This window comes from Bidens hawaiensis, unplaced genomic scaffold (assembly GCF_021521415.1).
Source record: "Bidens hawaiensis isolate Kalapana, Puna unplaced genomic scaffold, B.hawaiensis_p1.1 tig00000636_1, whole genome shotgun sequence".
NCBI classification, from domain to species: Eukaryota; Viridiplantae; Streptophyta; class Magnoliopsida; order Asterales; family Asteraceae; genus Bidens; species Bidens hawaiensis.
This window is the reverse complement of record NW_027491038.1, coordinates 1,190,051-1,209,385: the sequence shown is the minus strand read 5'-3', so window position 1 is coordinate 1,209,385 and position 19,335 is coordinate 1,190,051. Positions and strand designations below refer to the sequence as shown.

Below are 19,335 nucleotides of genomic sequence, written 5' to 3'. Positions count from 1 at the left end.
TTCTTCAAAATTCTCTCTAATTGCTTTTGATTTGTCTTCTAAGCTTTCAATCTTTGCACCAGCTGGTATTTCTTGATTTGCACTGTTGTCAAGTAATTATATCACTCCTGTTTGAAGATTGAAGGTAACCACAAAGAAATGTTCGTGTTGTAGAATTGGCACGAGCACTATAGCAACCTCCTTGAGTGATTTGATTCCAAAAATTGCCATTTGTTTTTCGATGTTGTCTGAAAACACATCTAGTCTTTCTTTGTATGTGTAACCCCTTGACTCAACATAATGGTCACATGTCTGTATAATAATTAAAATGCAGATGATTAAAGAGTTTAATGAGCGTTTTCTAATAGTACAAACAAAATAGATTAATTTGTACCAGCAGAGTGCTTGAAGCAAAGAATCTGAATGGTGATGCTGCAGATTTGTTCTTTTCTTCATAGTTCATTAGTTCAGTGAATGCATCCATTGCATTGGTGCTTATATAAATGCTAGGACAGTAGCTTTCAAAGATCACCTTGAACGAGTCTGTGTGAGTGGACTTGTAGACCTCCTCCCAAATGTCTTCAAGACAAAAAATATATACTCTGAAATTATTTTTTCATCTTTTGTGACACTAGCGGATACGTCAACCTCTCTCAGAAGATATGGAGATTTCAGTGTAATGAGGTTATCACTTGTTGACAATCCGGTGTCAACTGTTAAACATAAAACAACTCATTTTAAATTTGACTGAAAATAATTGTAACTATAATTAAATACCTTCAACCCCTTTTGTTTTTTATTTATAATTGTTGGCAATCAAAGTCACAAAACTGCTTTTGTATTAAAAGGACTAAACCACCACACTTATACAAGACACTTTAGCCACCTATTTATACTAAAACATTACAACATAAAATCTGCATAATCTTAAAACAACTTGCATAACTAGTTGCAAGTTACAACCTTATCTTCCTAGATATGCTAACCTCCATTATTTTCAGTTTTCCTAATATAACTGTTTACACAAAACATCGTTTTACTTAATCACTGTATTAACAAATTAAATACCCTCTTTAGCCCACTCAACCACTGTATTAACAACTTTATCAATATCTGCGCATTAGACATTGTTTTCTTGACCTGCATCACCTGCATCATTTTTTCGACAGCCACTGGATCATCAACACCAACATCTGAATCAACTGCATCACAAAGATGTAATAAGTTTAAAGTAAAAGCATAAGCGTTTTATGGGCGTTTTAATTATACTTATAATTAATTTAGCTTAAATACCTTTTTGAGTAGCCACCGGACCACCAACACCAACATCTGAATCAACTGCATCACACAGATGTAATAAGTTTAAAATAACAGCATAAGCGTTTTATGAGCGTTTTAATTATAATTATAATTATAATTAATTTAGCCCAAATATCTTTTAGAGCAGCCATTGGACCACCAACACCAACATCTGAATCTTTTGTTTTAGGGACCACATTATTAGTGAAACTATTTTCCCATTCACAACATCTAGCAAAGATATTGTGATTTGATGGATGTCTATCATTTCCTTGACGGACCAACTCGTTGATCTCTGAGCAAATTTTATCAAATGTCTTCAACTTTTTATCCATTGCCTTATTCCAAAACTGTAAAAAGAAAATATATTTATTGTTAATTCAAAAACATTTTCAATTTATCCCAACCAGTTGTAATGGAATTAAATAATAGTCAACAAGCACGATAGGCATTTGCAAACTTAAAGGTGAATAAATGCTTACATAATCATCCAAATCTTGTTCAGCTGTTTGATCGGCATTATCTGTTTCAGTAGCAGCAGCCGCAGCAGCAGTCTCATCAAGTCCCTTCCTGGCAGCACTAACTGTCACAGCAGCAGTATCAGCACCAGCCGCAACAGAAGTCTCATCAAGTCCCTTCCCGACAGCAGTAATGGTCACAGCAGCAGGAGCATCAGCAGCCACATCAATCCCCTTCCCGTCAACACTAAATGTCACAGCAGCAGCAACCTCAGTAGCATCTTCTTCTAAGGGAGGACCATTATTCTCCAAGTATTTTTCCATCTTATTAAGAGTAGTTGTTGTTATGTAGTTGACTGCAGGCGTTGTGACGGGAGTCCCAAATGGACCATATTTTTTTTGGTATTCATGCGTGTAAAGCATCACAAGGAAAGTGATCGGACCGTTGTATTGAGCGTTGATATCTCTCCATTCTTCCTTTGTCATTTTCAAGTTTTCAATAAGATAGCTACGCCAGTCCAGATTTGGAATATCTGAGGTTTTATCAATTGTGGTGATGAATCGTTGATTGACTGTTGTTGATTTTGTCACAAATCCTACACAGGTGTTAAACAACACAAGGAAATTAATCTTAAACAGTTCACCAACTCCTTGATCCGCGACCAGTTTGTCTTTCACATGCTTTATACTTATTCTTGAATTTTTCGGGAATTGCTTTTTGAACAAATCTGTAGTTACATCTTCCCCCAATCTTGGTCTATTCTTGTCTAAAACATGAATCTTGCCCATTGATATCCCCAACACTTCATGTACTTTTTGTGGTGTTATCTTAATAACACCGCTCCCAATGTTCAATTCATTTAAACGGTTATTATAGTTCATGAGAAACCAATATCCCAAAGTTGTTGGAGTTTGGGTTACTTGAAGTCTTAACATTGACCCGAAACCCATTTCTTCTACACAAGTTTTTTGGGCAGTGGTCAATGCCTTCACTGCATCAACAATATTACAAGGTGCACACCTATTCTTTAATTTTTTGTCTACAAATTCAACAAAAGGTTTTCCCCACTCGGCTGGCTTCTTTTCTTTAATGGCTTTCTTTTTCGGAAGCTGAAAGTACGGGTCAGAGGTGCTGTGTTCCACCTCTTTCCGCTTTGACAACAACCTGTCGATTTTTGTGTCAAGGTCCGAATCAGAGTCGGCTTCCACAACATGTTTTGTTTTCACCTTTTTCACCACCGGAGCAACTTTTTTAGTCTTCCTTTTTTATCTCTCTTCTCGTTTAGATGCTTAGCTTTATCAGTCTTGTTTTTTCGACAACTGAATCACATACATACAATAAAACATGGGAGTAGGGGATAACAACACGAATCACAAGGAACAGAAAACTCTTATCAAACATCACATTGATAATTCTCATACCAAAGCCATAACATGCTTAGCATACGCTTATAACATGCTTTAATATTATACATAGATTTTTAAAAAACAAAGATATGTATTACAACAACAACACGCTTATAAAACGCTTTAATACATAAGATGATTTAAACAAATGATTACATTTTAAGATTACTTAAACCTAAAACGCTAAAAAAATCATAAATTAACACCTGTTCCATCTTTATTCTTAGACCTATCGTGCTTGTGCTTCGTCCTTAGTTCCGTTCCAGAAGTAGATGAGTTAGGGTTCTTCATTTTGGTTCCGTTCCAGAATAATTAAACCACTCGGGCTTGTGGTTGTGATTGTGCTTCATAGTATAAACGAATCGTCGACGGTTTTAAGGAATATTGGGAATAATTGTGCTTCACAGTAGAAATATTGACTTACGAGGTTGAATTTTGGGTAATTATTTGACCATTTTAAAAGAAGGTGCGTGCTTTTAAATTTTAATCGTACGATATATATATATATATATATATATATATATAATATTAGTGGGTGGTGGTGGGTTTAGGTGGTCATGATGGTGGTGGACGGTGGCGGAGGTGTGGTGGTTCGTGGTGGCGGATGTGTGGTGGTGGGTGGTGGTGGCGGAGGTCAGTGGTGGTGGTGGTGGTGGTGGCGGAGGTCGGTGGTGGTGGTGGCTGAGGTCGATGGTGGTGGTGGTGGGTGGTGGTGGTGGTGGGTGTATATATATGTATATATATAATATTAGTGGGTGGTGGTGGCGGAGGTCAGTGGTGGTGGTGGTGGTGGTGTGGTGGGTGGTGGTGGTGGTGGCGGAGGTGTGGTGGGTGGGTGGTTGTGGTGTGTGGTTAGTGGTTGGTGCTGGAGGTCGTTGTAGCGAATGTGGCCGGTGGATGGTGGCAGTAGGTGGTGTGTAGTATGATTGCGGATATGTAATCCATGAGACGATGACTGTGCTATCCCGTATGATGACCATGATGATTGGCCCAATTATGACGACAGCGATGCTAATATAATGGTACCCACATGAATACATGGATATAACAACCTGGGTTGGTGGTGGTTATCATAATGATGCTGCTAACCTATATGGTACGGTTGGCTTACGCCAACCCATACGATGGTGAGTGTAGCTCGTACAATGAGCATGATGTCTATGATGATGATCACACATATATATGATGATGATAAATTATATGTACCTATATGACAATACGCCACACAGACGCACACACACACACACATGTATATATATATGTGTGTGTGTGTGTTGATGATGATGGTGACACCGATGTTTAATGACATGTAACCCGTATGAGCGACGACGACCATGATAACGTATACGATGGTCATACTGATGGTAGCCTGTACGACTGATGATGTCGTTTGATGATTACAACAATTCATAAGATGGTGCCGACAGTGATCTCTAATATTGGGCGTTTTGTTTACGATAACCCATACGATGCTGACTACATCCCGTACGTGGCAATAGGTTGATGATGATGCTGATGATGATGCTGATGATGATGTTGTTGACGATGATGATGACACTGATAACGAGATATATGTTACCCGTATGATCAACGCCGACTACGATAGCCTATACAATGACAACGTTGATTACCCGCACGTCTGATGATGATGCCGTTTCATGGTGACGGTGATCGATGATTATGATGATGATAGCCACTATAATACATGATAATGATGACGGTGATCGATGCCATACAGACTCGTCTGACATAAAAATGTCACGTCTCAATAATGGAGTTAAGTTCCAGGTAGATATCGATAGCGATTCCATGAGTAGGATGGTATTTTAATGTTATCTGGTTAATTTTTTAATGAAACATTTTACAGTTTTGCAACATATACATTCTAAGAACATTTTTTGTGTTACTTATAGCTCATTCCTAAAGCTGTTCAACCAATTTTTGCTGACATGAAATCGAATACCGGCTGTTGTTTGATTTATGATTAAAGTGGTAGAACGTTTTCTGTAGTTATAATCAAAGTACTTGATGACTTTTATTTTGGAACCGGTTGGACTGAATTAATCAGAGAATGTTGTATAGAAGCTAAAACATATGTTGTTTTTGAGGTTAAGTCAACATCTATGTTGAACATGTTTACTTTCAAAAGAAACGTAAATGATCAATCCGGTACAATGTTATGCATTCCAGTCAGAAACCGACACATTCTGTACTTGGTAAGTTTTAATTTCTGTTTTTAATGATTTTTTCCAAATTCAGATGTCTATTAATTAACATGTTTAACAGGATTTCCCTGAGTGGTACGTGATTCAAGAATTTGGTGAAAATTGCATGAATTTGCTTTTCGAGCTTATTGCTTCAGATAGAGTGTTGTTTAACGTTTCATGTCATTGGGAATGAATGAGTTTTAGGCTAGAGGATGGATGGAATGAGGTTTTTAAACAAACCAACTTGAAAGGTGGTTCGTTTGTTGTGTTTGAAGTCATATCAGATTTTACATTTCATATTAATGTATTTCATGAAGATGACATAGAATTTATCCTTCATGGTCCAAATTAGCTGTTTCTCAACTATTAATTAAGCAATCAAGGTAGTTTCTCCCAAAACCCAATTCATCTTGATGAGCAAAATTATGACTCTAAAATCGTCTTCCACATGAATGCCACCAACAAATTGGTAAATTGAATTTTTAAATTTCTTTTTTATTTACAAGTATATTCGTTTAAATTTTAACTTTATAATATATTTGAAATTTGCTTTTCACAGCGTCTTCCGGGTCACATTGCTACCAAGATTGATGCCTATTATGGAATGCTAATCAATTTGGTCAATCCCGAAGGTCGTAAAAAAATGAAATTTCATGGTGAATTGTCGGAACTGAAATTCAGATATTGTTTACCAAAATGGAAAAATTTCAGGGCGGAAAATGATTTACAGATTTGTGATAAGTGCATATTTGAATATGACATCAGTGAAGGTACTTTGTTAGTTTCAAAAGTTGATTAGTGCAAGAATGCGCGTTGTGTTTTGGTGATTTTTGGAATATTTGTGATTTGGTGACTTTGGGAAACATTTGTGATTTGGTGACATTTGTGATTTTTGTAACATTTGTTACTTTCATGTTTAGATGGTTGTATTGATACATATTTTAGCATATTGTTTTGAATTATGGTTGGTTAACTTTTAAATGCTTTACTTTTATAGTTTCTTGTAACATATTGTTTTTAATGTTGGTTGGTTACATATTTTAGTTTATTGTTTTAATGGTGTCTTTTGTATGAAAACTTTTAAAGAATTGTAATTATGGAGTATCTTAAAACAAATCAAAAAAAACAAAAAACACTTTGTTGAAAACGCTAGTGATACGCTTATTAAATCGTAAAGAAGACTTGGTTAAATCTAAAAATGAAACAAAAAATACTTTGTTAAAAAACACTATTACGCTTGTAACACGCTAATGTACATAAACATATATAAATATCCTAATACGCTAGTAACATGCTTATCCCCTTTAATTTATATTAAAAACCATCTTCTATCAAAGTGTCTATTTTCAGCCACAGGTTCTCTGCAGTAAAAACTATGCCAATAATCTATTGGTTCTTAATTAAAAGGGAGGTAAAACTCAAAAAGCTCCAAAATATTGGCTCCAAATATCAAAAACTCCAAATTACATTTAACACTCCAAAAATCAAATTACACTCCAAATTATTAAAAAACTTTTCCACTCCACAAATTAATCAGACGACACAATTGAAGAAGAACAATCGAAGATGAACCTTATAGATGAAACAATGGAAGAAGAACATGTTTTATACTCCGATGAGGAAGCCAACGACGACAACGACGCTCAATCAGAAGACACTGAAAGCTACTCCAGCAAGGAAGCCAACGACAACGACGATCAAGCAGACGATGATATAGCGACGATGGCTATCGAACCCATCATTTGTTTTGCTACTACGAAAAATCCTACAAATGGGTTGATGAGGTTACCTAAGCTACGTACCGATTATGCAAACCCTAGAGGTGTCAGACTGGTAGTGGAGTTTGATAGTCTGGGTAGGTCACTGGCCAAACCAGATCAAAGTTTGCAAGTTTTTTAGGGGATGTTGTATGGGAAATAGTTGGCTTGAGACATTTAAGTTGGAGGGAGGTCACAAAGGAGCTTAGAGATAAACTGTGGAAACAAATAACGGTTATTCTTAATTTTTATTTGTGCATACTATATTTTGAGAAGTAATTTACCTTTACTGTATTGTATTATGCAGAAATATTTTGAGATTGAGGCATGTCATAGGCCTTCTGTGATGAATTGACTCGGACACCTTCTTCGGGATTTCCGAAGAAAAATGTATGCCAAATACATTATGCCGAACATCGGTAACCCTCTGAAGCTGAAGGCGATACCCAAGGGACACAGGACGATGATAAGGCAAGAAGACTGGGATCGCTTCGTTGAGTTCACACAATCAGAGCAGTTTCAGGTATAAATCCTCTACTCTGCAAACGTAGATTGATCGAGTATATATGGTTTATGTTTTTTTTAAATATAATGAAATGATTATAATGTGTGGTTGAAGAAAAAATCGGCTTCATCAAAGGGAGCTCGAGCAAAGAATGTTTTTGATCATCACATGGGACGATGAGGTTATACCTACCTTCGAGAGAAACTGGTAATCACCGTTAGCTGCTTTCTCTCTAGTTCAATGATTTGTTAGTTGTGTGTCTAATGCATGACTGTCAGCTGCTTTCTCTTGAATATTTTACAAGGTTAAAAAGAAGGAAATTGAACCAGGTGAGATCCCCGGTCATGCATTAATGTGGATGAAAGCAAGGGAGGACAAAGATGGTGCATACAAAAATGCTGTTGTCGAAGACGTGGCAACCAAATTAGTATGTTTTAGTATTAAACTTTTTAAATCATGTTAAAGTCAATTCATTGCCTTATATTGGTGTCAAACAAACTTGAGTCAATCTAACTTGTCTCAACACTTTATGTGGATACATAAGTGTGTTACTAGCGTATTAGAATATTTATATATGTTTTTGTACATATGCGTGTTACAAGCGTAATAGACTAGTTTGAACAAATATATAACATATTTTAACCTAATCGTTACAAAGTTTTTATTTACTTACAGTAGTTCATGAAATATGACGTTTTATGCTTGTAAGTAATCAGCAGTTTGACATTTGTTTTCTTGCAGGTTCAGCATGAGGAGCAGATCGCCTCCGGAGCCCTGACACTTGAACCATGCTCAGATGCCGTCACCTTAGTGCTTGGCAAAGAGAAAGGTGGGTTTGTAAAAGGGATTGGGTACTGATTGATAACATGTAAATATTGGGGTGTGAGTCGGGTATAAGGCTCGTTTAAGCAACGGATTGACCAACTTGAGTATGAGGCGGTGTAGAGAGATGAAGTGGTGAACAGGTTGACGACTCTACATGAATCCACGAATGCTATGCTAGCAAGCCGTGAGAAGGAATATTTAGCATTTGAGGCCAGGTTCAGACGTCTCGAAGGATTGTTGCCGCAAATGTCGACAAGTCAAGTAAGTGACGTATGCTACATATTAATTAATGCATTCGACATACATAATTGGCACTATTTTTGTCACAATTCGTAGGTAAATCCTGTTCCCAATCAGGTTGGTTCTAACCAAAGTACTAGTGCTGTGGCGCAAAATAAAATGCCAGCAACAGTAAGTAACTGACAGTTTCTTTGTTTATTACAACATTTCCATGTGATTTTTCATTTTCCATAACCTAATAAATTAATTTGTAGGCCAGTTCTGTGGGAAACATATTAACCTCAGGTGAGGCTGTGAAACAAGAGTCTGCTCCTCAGGTAAGCATTGGACAGTTTGATTGATTTTTTTTTAATAATTAACTTTCCATGTGAGTGTGCTGATTTTGCATAAGTTAATTGTAGGCCAAGTCTGTGGATAAAATAGTTGTCGAAACGGTACTCGCTCCCCATATCGCGACATAAGTAAGCATTTGACAATTTCAGTACTTTTTATAATTCGTTTCCAATGTGAGCGTGCTCATTTTCTATTACCGAATTGCAGGCCAAGTCTGTGGAAAAAAATGTTGACCAAACGGTACTCGATCCCCATAGTGCGACATCAGTAAGTATTTGGCAATTTCAGTTTTTATATTTTATAACCTAATAAGTCTAACAATTCCAATTTCTTTTATATTACCAATGAAGCCTGTAGAGAACAATTTTGACGAAACATCAACACAACTACACCACACTCCGGATAGTAACGGCTCGAAAAAACCATCAGTAAGTATTTGGCAATTTCAGTTTTCCCTTTAATTGTTGATTGATTTCCATCCATAAGCTGATTCTTTGAATGGTTTTTAGGTAAAACGGAGAAGCTGTAAAAAAAAGTTGATGTATCTACGGATGAAGCTTCCCCACCTGCTGAAATAAAGGTATGTACTGCGCAAAACATTGTTAATTTCCCATCAACATGGCATATCCATGGGTATGCACTTATATATTGACTTCAACATGGCATATCCATTGTTAATTTCACATGCTTTTTTATAGGTGTATGAGTGCTGTTTGTGTGTGCATGACAAACGTAACAAGGTGGCACGTGGTACAGTTCATTGGTCACCGGTTCCACAGCAGTTGCATGGAAAAGTAATCCCGGAGGTTTGCTATAAAGTTAGTATTGATGAAGTCATAAAGGAACAAGCAATTATTCCTTGTGAGGCAGGTGAAATTGTGACTGTTGGCGACGCAGCTGGTACTTTTGTTGCTTGGCTAGAAAACCTAATCTTATGTGACCAGGAGGTTTGTTCCCTTTTAACTTAACCGAACAAATATCTATGTTCATTTTCATTTAGTTTAAAAAATGAACACTTGTGTTCGTTTATGTTCGTTTGTTTATAATCTAAACTAACGTAATTGAACAAAGATAAACGAACATAAATGAACTTCCCGGTGAAAGGTTCACGAACAGTTAAACGAACGTTCGGTTCGTTTGCAGGCCTACTATTTTGTTCTATTCAATTACAAAATATGACATTAATTATACATATTTGTTTTTCATATTATGTTGTTCCAGCTACCACCACTCCCATCCTTAAAAGAACCAGACAGAGATGGCAAGAAGGCAAAGGCAATGTACAAAACAATAGACAGGGTGACCAAACAGAAGACAAGGAGCAATGCCAAGAAAACCGACGCCTTAGCTAGTATATAGGTAGTCGTTATTTTTGTATTTTGTAAGATATTTTGATATACATTTGCTTAAGTGAATATTATTGTTAATATAATTTGTTTCTAATTTTTTTTGTCATGCTTGATTATAGCTGTTTTATATTACTGCACAAAAAATAAAAATAATTATATATTGCCTAATTACACACAATTTGGCCACATAGAACACATTAAATAGATGTGGCCAAAAGTAAGACAATAGCCACACCTGAAATTACAAAAATTAGAGTCATAAATGACCATTAGCCACAACAAAAACATTTTTGTATGACGAAAGGGTACCAAAAACATTGGCCACACTTTCATCATGTGTGACAAACGGTAAGACAATGGCTACACCACAAACTACAAAAGAGTTTTTGACTAGCAAGTTCACATTTTTAGCTACATTGACAATAACCTCCAGTGTCTATAAGATATGATTAGCCACACTGTACCACACTATGTGTGACGAAAAGTTTGACAATAGCCACACTTTAAATTACGAATAGCATTATGTGTGACAAACGGTAAGACAATGGGCACACCACAAACTACAAAAGAATTTTTGACCAGCAAGTTCACATTTTTAGCCACATTGACAATAACCTCCAGTGTCTACATGATATGATTAGCCACACAGTACCTCATTATGTGTGACGCAAAGTTTGACAATAGCCACTCTTTAAATTATGAATAGCATTATGTGTGACAAAAGGTAAGACAATGGCCATACCACAAACTACAAAAGAGTTTTTGACAAGCAAGTTCACATTTTTAGCCACATTGACAATAACCTCCAGTGTCTATATGATATGATTAGCCACTCATTACCTCAATATGTGTGACGAAAAGTTAGACAATAGCCACACTTTCAATTACGAAAAGCATTATGTGTGACAAACAGTGAGACAATAGCCACACTATAATCTATGGAGGAGTGTTTGAGTGGCAAGTAAACATATTTAGCCACTTTTAATGTAATATCCAGTGTCTATATCATATAACTAGTCGCTCTATTATTAAATTTAAGTGGCCATTTCCTTGCTATATCCACACGGTATAGGTCACAAGGCAAGCTTAAAACAACCCTATTGGCCACATTATTTTAAAATTCATGTGGTTGAAATATTAATTCATGTGGCTATATACGTGCAATGGTCACTCATAGGAAATAGTCATGTTGCCATTTTCTACCGTTTAGCCACACTTATTGGAGAGGCTTCTTGATGGCCAGCAACTAATGCCTGTACCCTTTAGCCACACTTATTACCACATAAGGCCACTAAAAACTGTGTGTGGCCATATCATACCTACGGTGTCGCGACCTTTGGCCACATATGACCTGAACCAAATGTGTGTGGCTAAAGGCCTACGGCCACACTTTTTTCGTGTGACCAAAGGTCAATTTTCACATAGTGTTTTTGCTTATTTGATTTTCAAAAAGCAAAAGCAACTTTTGAAAAGCTCCATTTTGAAGCTTTTTTAGAAGCTTTAACAAACAACTTTTGCTTTTCAACAAACAAAATAGCAAATAAGCAAGTTTTAAAAGCTCACCCAAACACCCCCTAATCTCGCACTTGCAAGTTGCAACCTATGTTGCAGCCATGGTGGTCTAATTGACAAATTTATGCATAACGAGTGAACCAGGTAATGAGTAAAAAATGACGTTTTTTTTTGTTTGGTAAGAGTGTCACATGGTAGCAGTGGTGGAGGTATGAAGGTGATGTTTTGTTGGGAGAGGAACATAATGAGTCTAACAATGAATTAACAAAAAGTAAGTGACGATTGTTGATCTATCATTTTTTCATGTTTTATTTTATTGATTCTTATATTTTACCGAATCCCCTAGACATGATGGTGAACGGTGGGTCAAATTAGGTCTCAGCCAATTCGAAAGATGAAGCAACAGTGGAGAGGTTGCGCGATTAGAGGCTGCAGACGGAGGTGTGTGAGGAGAGAATAGAACTTGTAGACAGTTGTTCATAAATGATTATTTGGTCAAGTTTAATTGTAGTGGTAGCGAAGATGCGGTGATAGATGCTTGACACAATGATAGGATGTCTTTTAGTCTTCTATCTAGGTGATTTTCAAATCCGATATATAAGGGTAAAAAGTTTATTGAAAAAATTATGTTCAAGGCAAACTGGTGGTCAAAGATATGATGTCAGGTTGTTTTGGCTGCTAAGTGGAGGTCATCAAAACAAACTTTATAAAGCTGATTCGATATATTTTGACCATTAAAGTCCTTTTGGAAAAGTTAAGGGTGACTAACATTTATGTCTTGAAAACACTATTTTTGGAATTAGGAATTTAGGATAAAGAACACAATCTCATGTTGCTTGAACTTATTGAGGTGGCCTCCATTAGTTTTATTCTGTTTACAAAGTTGTACATCTGAGAGGTATGAAAGATGTTAATCAAGTGGGCACTGGGCAGTTGCACCTCCACTTGAGTATATTTGCTTAAAGTGTATGATCATGATGTGCATGCAAGACTCAAAACTGTTCTATTTACTTTTTTAAAACTTTTTTTTATGTAACAAAAGTTTGGTAAATTACTTTTTACTATCCTGTTTTGGTTGTTGAACACGAATCCAAAAGTTTGTCACAACATCGGTTTTGGTTGCTAAATATGAGTCCAAAAGTTTGTTACAACATCGCCCCGCCGCAACGCGGGGGTGAAAATACTTGTTTTATTTTAATTATGAATTTGTTTCCAAGTTTAATTATGTTTCTTATTTTTCTTGTTTCTTTAAAATATCGTTGAACTTTTTAATAATAACCAGAGAATAATTATTTTGTTTTCTTTCTTCTTTATCTTCTGTTCTTTGGAGATTTGCGGTTGTCTCAAAAAAACCGTATCAATTGGTGCTTTCATTAAGCCTTAGCCTAGATGGCTTTGGAAGAATTCTTATGGGGGCATCCACGACTACCGCTTTTTACTAGATCTAATCCCGCCCTATGGATCTCTTAGACATAACCATATTTTCTCTTTTGAGTCCTTTGATGATGAACCATTCTGGTGGTTCAATGGTTGGCATTAGAGTTCAGACATCCTCGCCTAGGTTGATTTCACTATATCAATGCTTACTCAATTGACGCTAGTTCCATCAATACAATTGCCAAGTCTGATCATGAAACCATTGTTGATGAGTTATTCAATATCTCCCCTTCTAATTCAGATTTGCAGTTGGATCCATATATGTTCAGGGTGCCACATTGGTTCATGGCGGTACATCGTCTTCATTTAATATTGTGCATATGAAACAGATGGTTACTATAGGATTGGGAGACGTGACCTTAGGTGGGCATGCAACTGGTAAATATAAGCAACAAAATGGTAATTTGATGGTTAATAAGATGCCGATTAAATTTACAACAATACAGTTAGCTCGTTGGCGCCAACATCGTTAAAAGGTGCAACAAGGTAACCCGCGTTGCGCCCCTTGTGGAGGTCTGTTAACATTGGTCCGAATAACACCAGAATACTCAAATGGTAGCCACCATGGTGCAATGTTGAGTCCGCCCTTAATGCCGATGTACGATTCGAGTGGCAACGTTATTCCGTCTATGGGTTTTTATCGAATCGAATAATGAATTTTCAAGTTAATCAAATCGAATAATCACAATAATTTATTTTTTTGCTACTATTCGTATTCGTATTCAAATAAAAGTTGAATTATTCGGTTCAAATTCTTATTTGTATTATATGCCATATCTGAAATTTGATTCTATTCGTATTTGAAACTCGAATTCAAATCGAATACGAACCGAATTCAAATAAATTCGATTTGATTCAAGTTCACCTATGTTAAAAAATTTAAAAATCAAAATCATAATTGTAAAACACACAAATATTAGTTGAAAGTAGCTACAATACCATGTGATAATAAGTTCAAAATTAAAATACAAATAGTATGGAGTAAGAAATAATAATATGTACTACCAGGTTTAAATATTTTGTAATGACCATTTATTATTTATGGAATTGGCCCAAACAAAAAATTATACATATTAATTTGAATTTGAATTCATATTTTGAATCGAAACGAATAATGAATCATAAATTTGTATTCGAATGGAATAATAAATTATAGAATCGAATTTCAAATGTTTTGAATTTGAATCAAATTCTGAACACCCCTAATTACGTCCTTGAGGACAAGGATGTTTCAAGGGGTCCGGAGTTGATACGATCTAAATACCACAAAGAGCCCGATCTAAAAGAGAGACCCGTAAGCCAACCCGTTATGAAGATTAAAAAGATTTGGATGAATCTTCTTCAAATATGTAAGGCCCTGATCCCGGTGCCCTACTTTGGGTGTTGGATTTACTCATAAACACAATCTAAATATTATAGTGAATTAAAACTTTTCGCGGAATATAAACACATCAACCAATCATTACATAAAACTTTAAATGTAGTCTTGATAAACATTTTCTTGTCTTTAACTAAACAAAACATAATAAACTAAAACATCATAACATTCTTTCCCTTCAGATGCCGGCCTCTTCAGTTCATGCCACGTGTCTCCCCCAAACCAGCTGCTTTAATCTATTTACATGTGTGCATACTAAAAGTCAGCTACGCTCAGTGAATTCTAGTTAATCAGGCAACATACATTGCATACACATACTTACATATACGTATCCGAAGATACATATTATATACATAACCTTTTTACCTTTCTTTCATATATGTATACGCACATTCATACTTTTACACTTTTATTCTTTCATACTTTCATATTTTAACTTACTTAGTACATACCATCTCAGATATTATTAGGGTCTGGTCCCTTCTGTGACATTCGTCATTTTTGAAACCCAAAAAACCCGACCCTTTTTAAATTTTCGACACCTTTCGAATCTTCATTAATTAATAAAATGGTGAATTACTTTTGTATTTATGTTCATGATGTTGTTTATGTTTACAATGTTGTTTTTATTATTTACGATGGTACAAATTTAATTATAAGTATTATATCATCTTTCTTTAATCAATTGAGTCAAAGACATTTAATGAGTTATAAAACATTCAGTTGATCAAAATCAATGATTTCAAGCCTTATGACTAGCCTCTTGACTAGCCATCAAATTAACTCACTTTAACCTTGTTATTAACGATTTTGAGCCTATATAAAGCTCACTCATTCTCTACAAGTTCTTTGCACAACTAATTTACACTCAAAATCATTCAAGCTTGTCAATTTCTCTCAAGTCTAAGTTTGACTTTCAAAAGACAACTTCTCAAGAAGTATTATTTTCTTCTCCTTTTGTGATACAATCCACATGTAATGTTTATTTCTTGTCATTACGCATAACGATTGTTTCCATGATGATAACCCAAATGACATTCATGGAGACATCATCCTTCGTAATCGGCTCGCTTATGTTTGGTTTATGAATTTTAGGTTTAAAAGTCAACTTTTATTTTTACAAACTAATAATCAAGAACAAACATTTTTTTTTGAACATACCACTTCTACTCACAAACCCGACTCAATAACCGGGTTTGTGTCCGACCAAAAAACGAACCACTCGTTAAAATAGTTTTCTTAAATTGTTCGGTTGGAACAAATTGGACTCATCTAAATTAATTAATATTTATTATATCCCACTTATTTTTCGAAGACTAAAATAAGTTAACTTAACAAATCAAATATCCAAAATCGTTTTTTAGTAAACCCTATATATATATATATATGTTTTTTTTTCTTTATAAATTTCTTTGTCATAAACCGAACGTCCTTGCCAAATTACTTTCTTTTCGCAAATTCTTTTTAAGCCTAACTATTTATTTATCTAAGGGTCGTTCGTTGAACCGAGCTTTGTCGGTTCACTTGCTTAAAGGCATTTTTCGCTCTCGACTCGCTTACTTAACACGCGAGTTTTTCATAACCCCTTTTTTAACTCTTTTAATATTTTTGGGGTGTAGCATGTCACAAATTTTTTTATTTCGTTAGTTATGCGCTTATTTACAAAACGATTCACATTTATCGTACATGTTAATATTATTCTTGCATATTGTTTATGATTATACGTGAACTTGCTTGCAACGTGTTTACTATTTTTATGGTGGAAGTTACGCAAACGCGTACACATAGTGGGAGGGTCCGATGGGACGTACTTGCGCCGTCTAACGTTACGACTTCGGTTGTTTACGTAAGGTGGTTCTCATTTCCCCGACTTCTGCGGCTTCGGCTAAATGAACGGGAGGACGACACTATTTGATTTCGTTTACATTATGTTTGAATGTTTATTGCATGACGATCATTGAATCACACATTTTATATATACGCAAAAACTTATGAAAACTCACCAACATTTGTTGTTGACAAAATATATTATTTTAAACGTGCTGCAGGTTGATACAATGAAGTGACATGACAAGAAAATTAGTTATACCTTAGGATTAATTCAATGAATAATATTTGCTTCATTTAGATGTGATGTTCTTTATGTCTCATTATCAAACTATTTTTGTACTTGCGAAATTATGAAATAAAATAAATATATTGTCACTATTAACAGTGTTACAAGCTTATCAGTGATCTGTACGTTGCACCCGGGCGTATTTCGCTTAAAGCCGGGGTGTTACACCTTCTATCTCATATAAATTTTGGGTCTAGTCCCTACCATCCACACAACCGTACAACCATAAAACCATACATTCATACATACATTTCTTCATATCATTATTCATATAATTACTTACATACTCTTAACCTTTTCTATATCATTCATTAAACATTCATATAGCATACACTTACCACTTAAGGTAAGTGTATTAACTAACCGCACACAGCCCCGAAAACATAGCAGAGAAATGGGACTAGAAACTCACTCGGATCCTGTGTATCTTGGAGTTAACTGTAACACCCCTCGTTAGTTGTGCACGACTAATTGTTTAATAATTATAAACATCACTTAACTACTCTTAACCAGATCATATTTCTAGGTTGGTGAACTACTTTAACTTAGTCATTGTGATACTGTTTCCCTTACAAACGGGGGTCTGAGGGCAGCGGCCCTGGCAGCGGGGTCCTAGGGGCGGCAACCCCTAGCAGGGTCTAAGGGGCAGAACCGAGTTTTAAAACTTCAATTAAAAATTCATCAAAAAATGAATCGAGTCGAGTTTTACAAACGAACCAAATCGAATATTCAAACGAATCGAGTCGAGTTTTACAAACAAATCGAATCGAATATTCAAACGAATCAAATCGAGTTTTACAAATGAATCGAATCGAATATTCAAACGAATAGAGTCATGTTTTACAAACGAATCAAGTCAAGTTTTACAAACAAGTCGAATCGACTTTTACGATTCCAATTAAGGGTGAACACATTTGGGTATGGGCCGAAAAACCAGACATAACCGACCCTAATATACCCAAACCGACCCTACAGTTTGGTGTTCTTGTTAGGTCCTGATATCTACAGAAAATCGGTCTCGCTTCTGGTTTGGTTTTGGACCGAAAAAACACGTGAAACCCAAACTGACCCGAAGAAATATGTTCATAGAAGAAGTTTGCGATTGATTTTCTTTCGTTTGATTTTGATGAACAATATCATTCTATATTTCTTACGCTGCCAAAATTACAAGCCTGAAACTCAAATGGTCTTCAAGTTTTCTTGTGTTCATCTTTGAAGGCTAGTAAAAGTGAAGAAACCCTAAAAGTGTATATATGTGAAGAAATGTTATAATATTTTCAAAGTTGTAGGTTATCAAGATACAACTTTTATAGAATGAAGTACAAAAACTTGAAGCTTTTTGTTATTGATTTTGAACCTTTTGATTTGTAAAAGAATATATAATATAATCTAAAAAAAGTAAAAGTCAAATACAGGAAAGCAAAACCCTGATACTATATATACAATGTTAAATAAATAATTTAATTTAAAAAGAAAACTTACAAGAAATGTGTTATACGTGTTGCCTTTTTAGTGAAGCATACAACCATCTATATTCACATTATTCAGTATCACGAGCCGGTCTTCAAAACCAACAATAAACTTCCTTCTTTACTTTACAACATCACGTACCGTAATAATCACACATCAACTCTGGCCTCCGGAATAAGCTCTGGCCTATCTATTTTCACTATCTTCTTTTCATCTTAATGTCTCTACCACAACAACGCTTCATTTAATGTGGTTCAGGCCGTATCTTTCATTGCAATTTAGATTTTCAAACCTACAAAAGGAAAATTTTCCGGTCTCAGTTCTATTGACGAAAACCGATGAACCGACGATAGGTAGGACTGAACCCGATAATCCTCAACTAGTCCAGTATTCGATCTTCATAATCAGTACATGTAGGTCCTCGGTCAGGTCGGGTTTCTCTCGGGTCGGTTCGGGTATTGTCCTTTGCACACCCCTAATTCCAATAGAATCGACTTTTTATTGATTTTCATGCCCTTTAGCTATAATCGTTTTCTTTCATCCTTCCTCGCCCGTATTACCCATTTTAACGAGTTGCAGCCTTAACAACCTTATCTACTCATTTTTACACATTCCGAACGCCACCCGTTCGTCCCGATTCATTCCAAACAACTTGTTTATGATCAAGCTTACGTTTTTCTTACACTCTAAGGTCCGATTCACTATCTTACCAAGTTTCATAGTGATCCGCCCTCAAATACTTAACCTTTTAACTAAAAATGTACTTTTTTCTTGTTCGATTTGAGTCTAGATTTAGATATGGGTGTGTCTCTTGCTTTGAGTCCGATTCAACGCTTGAATATGTATTCGTACCTTGTATCTCGTTTGTTTTGGTGAAGAATTAACACAACCCCACCTTGGTTTAGATTTGATCTGGATCCGGATGGAAGGAGAGTGTTTGTGTGTGTGTATGGAGGCAAGATGGTGGAAATGAAGGTTTAGGGAGGTTTAAGGGGTTTCTATAATATAAGCCCTAGGACCTTATGACCCATAACCATTCCCTAAACTCATATTTTATTTCTAA

General features: G+C 35.6%; 1 protein-coding gene across 1 annotated transcript in view; it reads right to left on the bottom strand.

The window, feature by feature from the left end:
• The window catches only part of LOC143637252 (putative sodium/metabolite cotransporter BASS5, chloroplastic), a 77,604-nt gene that overhangs the window by 16,358 nt on the left and 41,911 nt on the right, over nucleotides 1-19,335 (bottom strand). The window contains exons 4-5 of the mRNA XM_077104689.1: nucleotides 1,273-1,308; nucleotides 1,120-1,181 (exon numbers count right to left, since the gene is read on the bottom strand). Coding sequence (XP_076960804.1) covers nucleotides 1,120-1,181; nucleotides 1,273-1,308 — 98 coding nt within the window. The remainder of the gene's footprint in view (nucleotides 1-1,119; nucleotides 1,182-1,272; nucleotides 1,309-19,335) is intronic.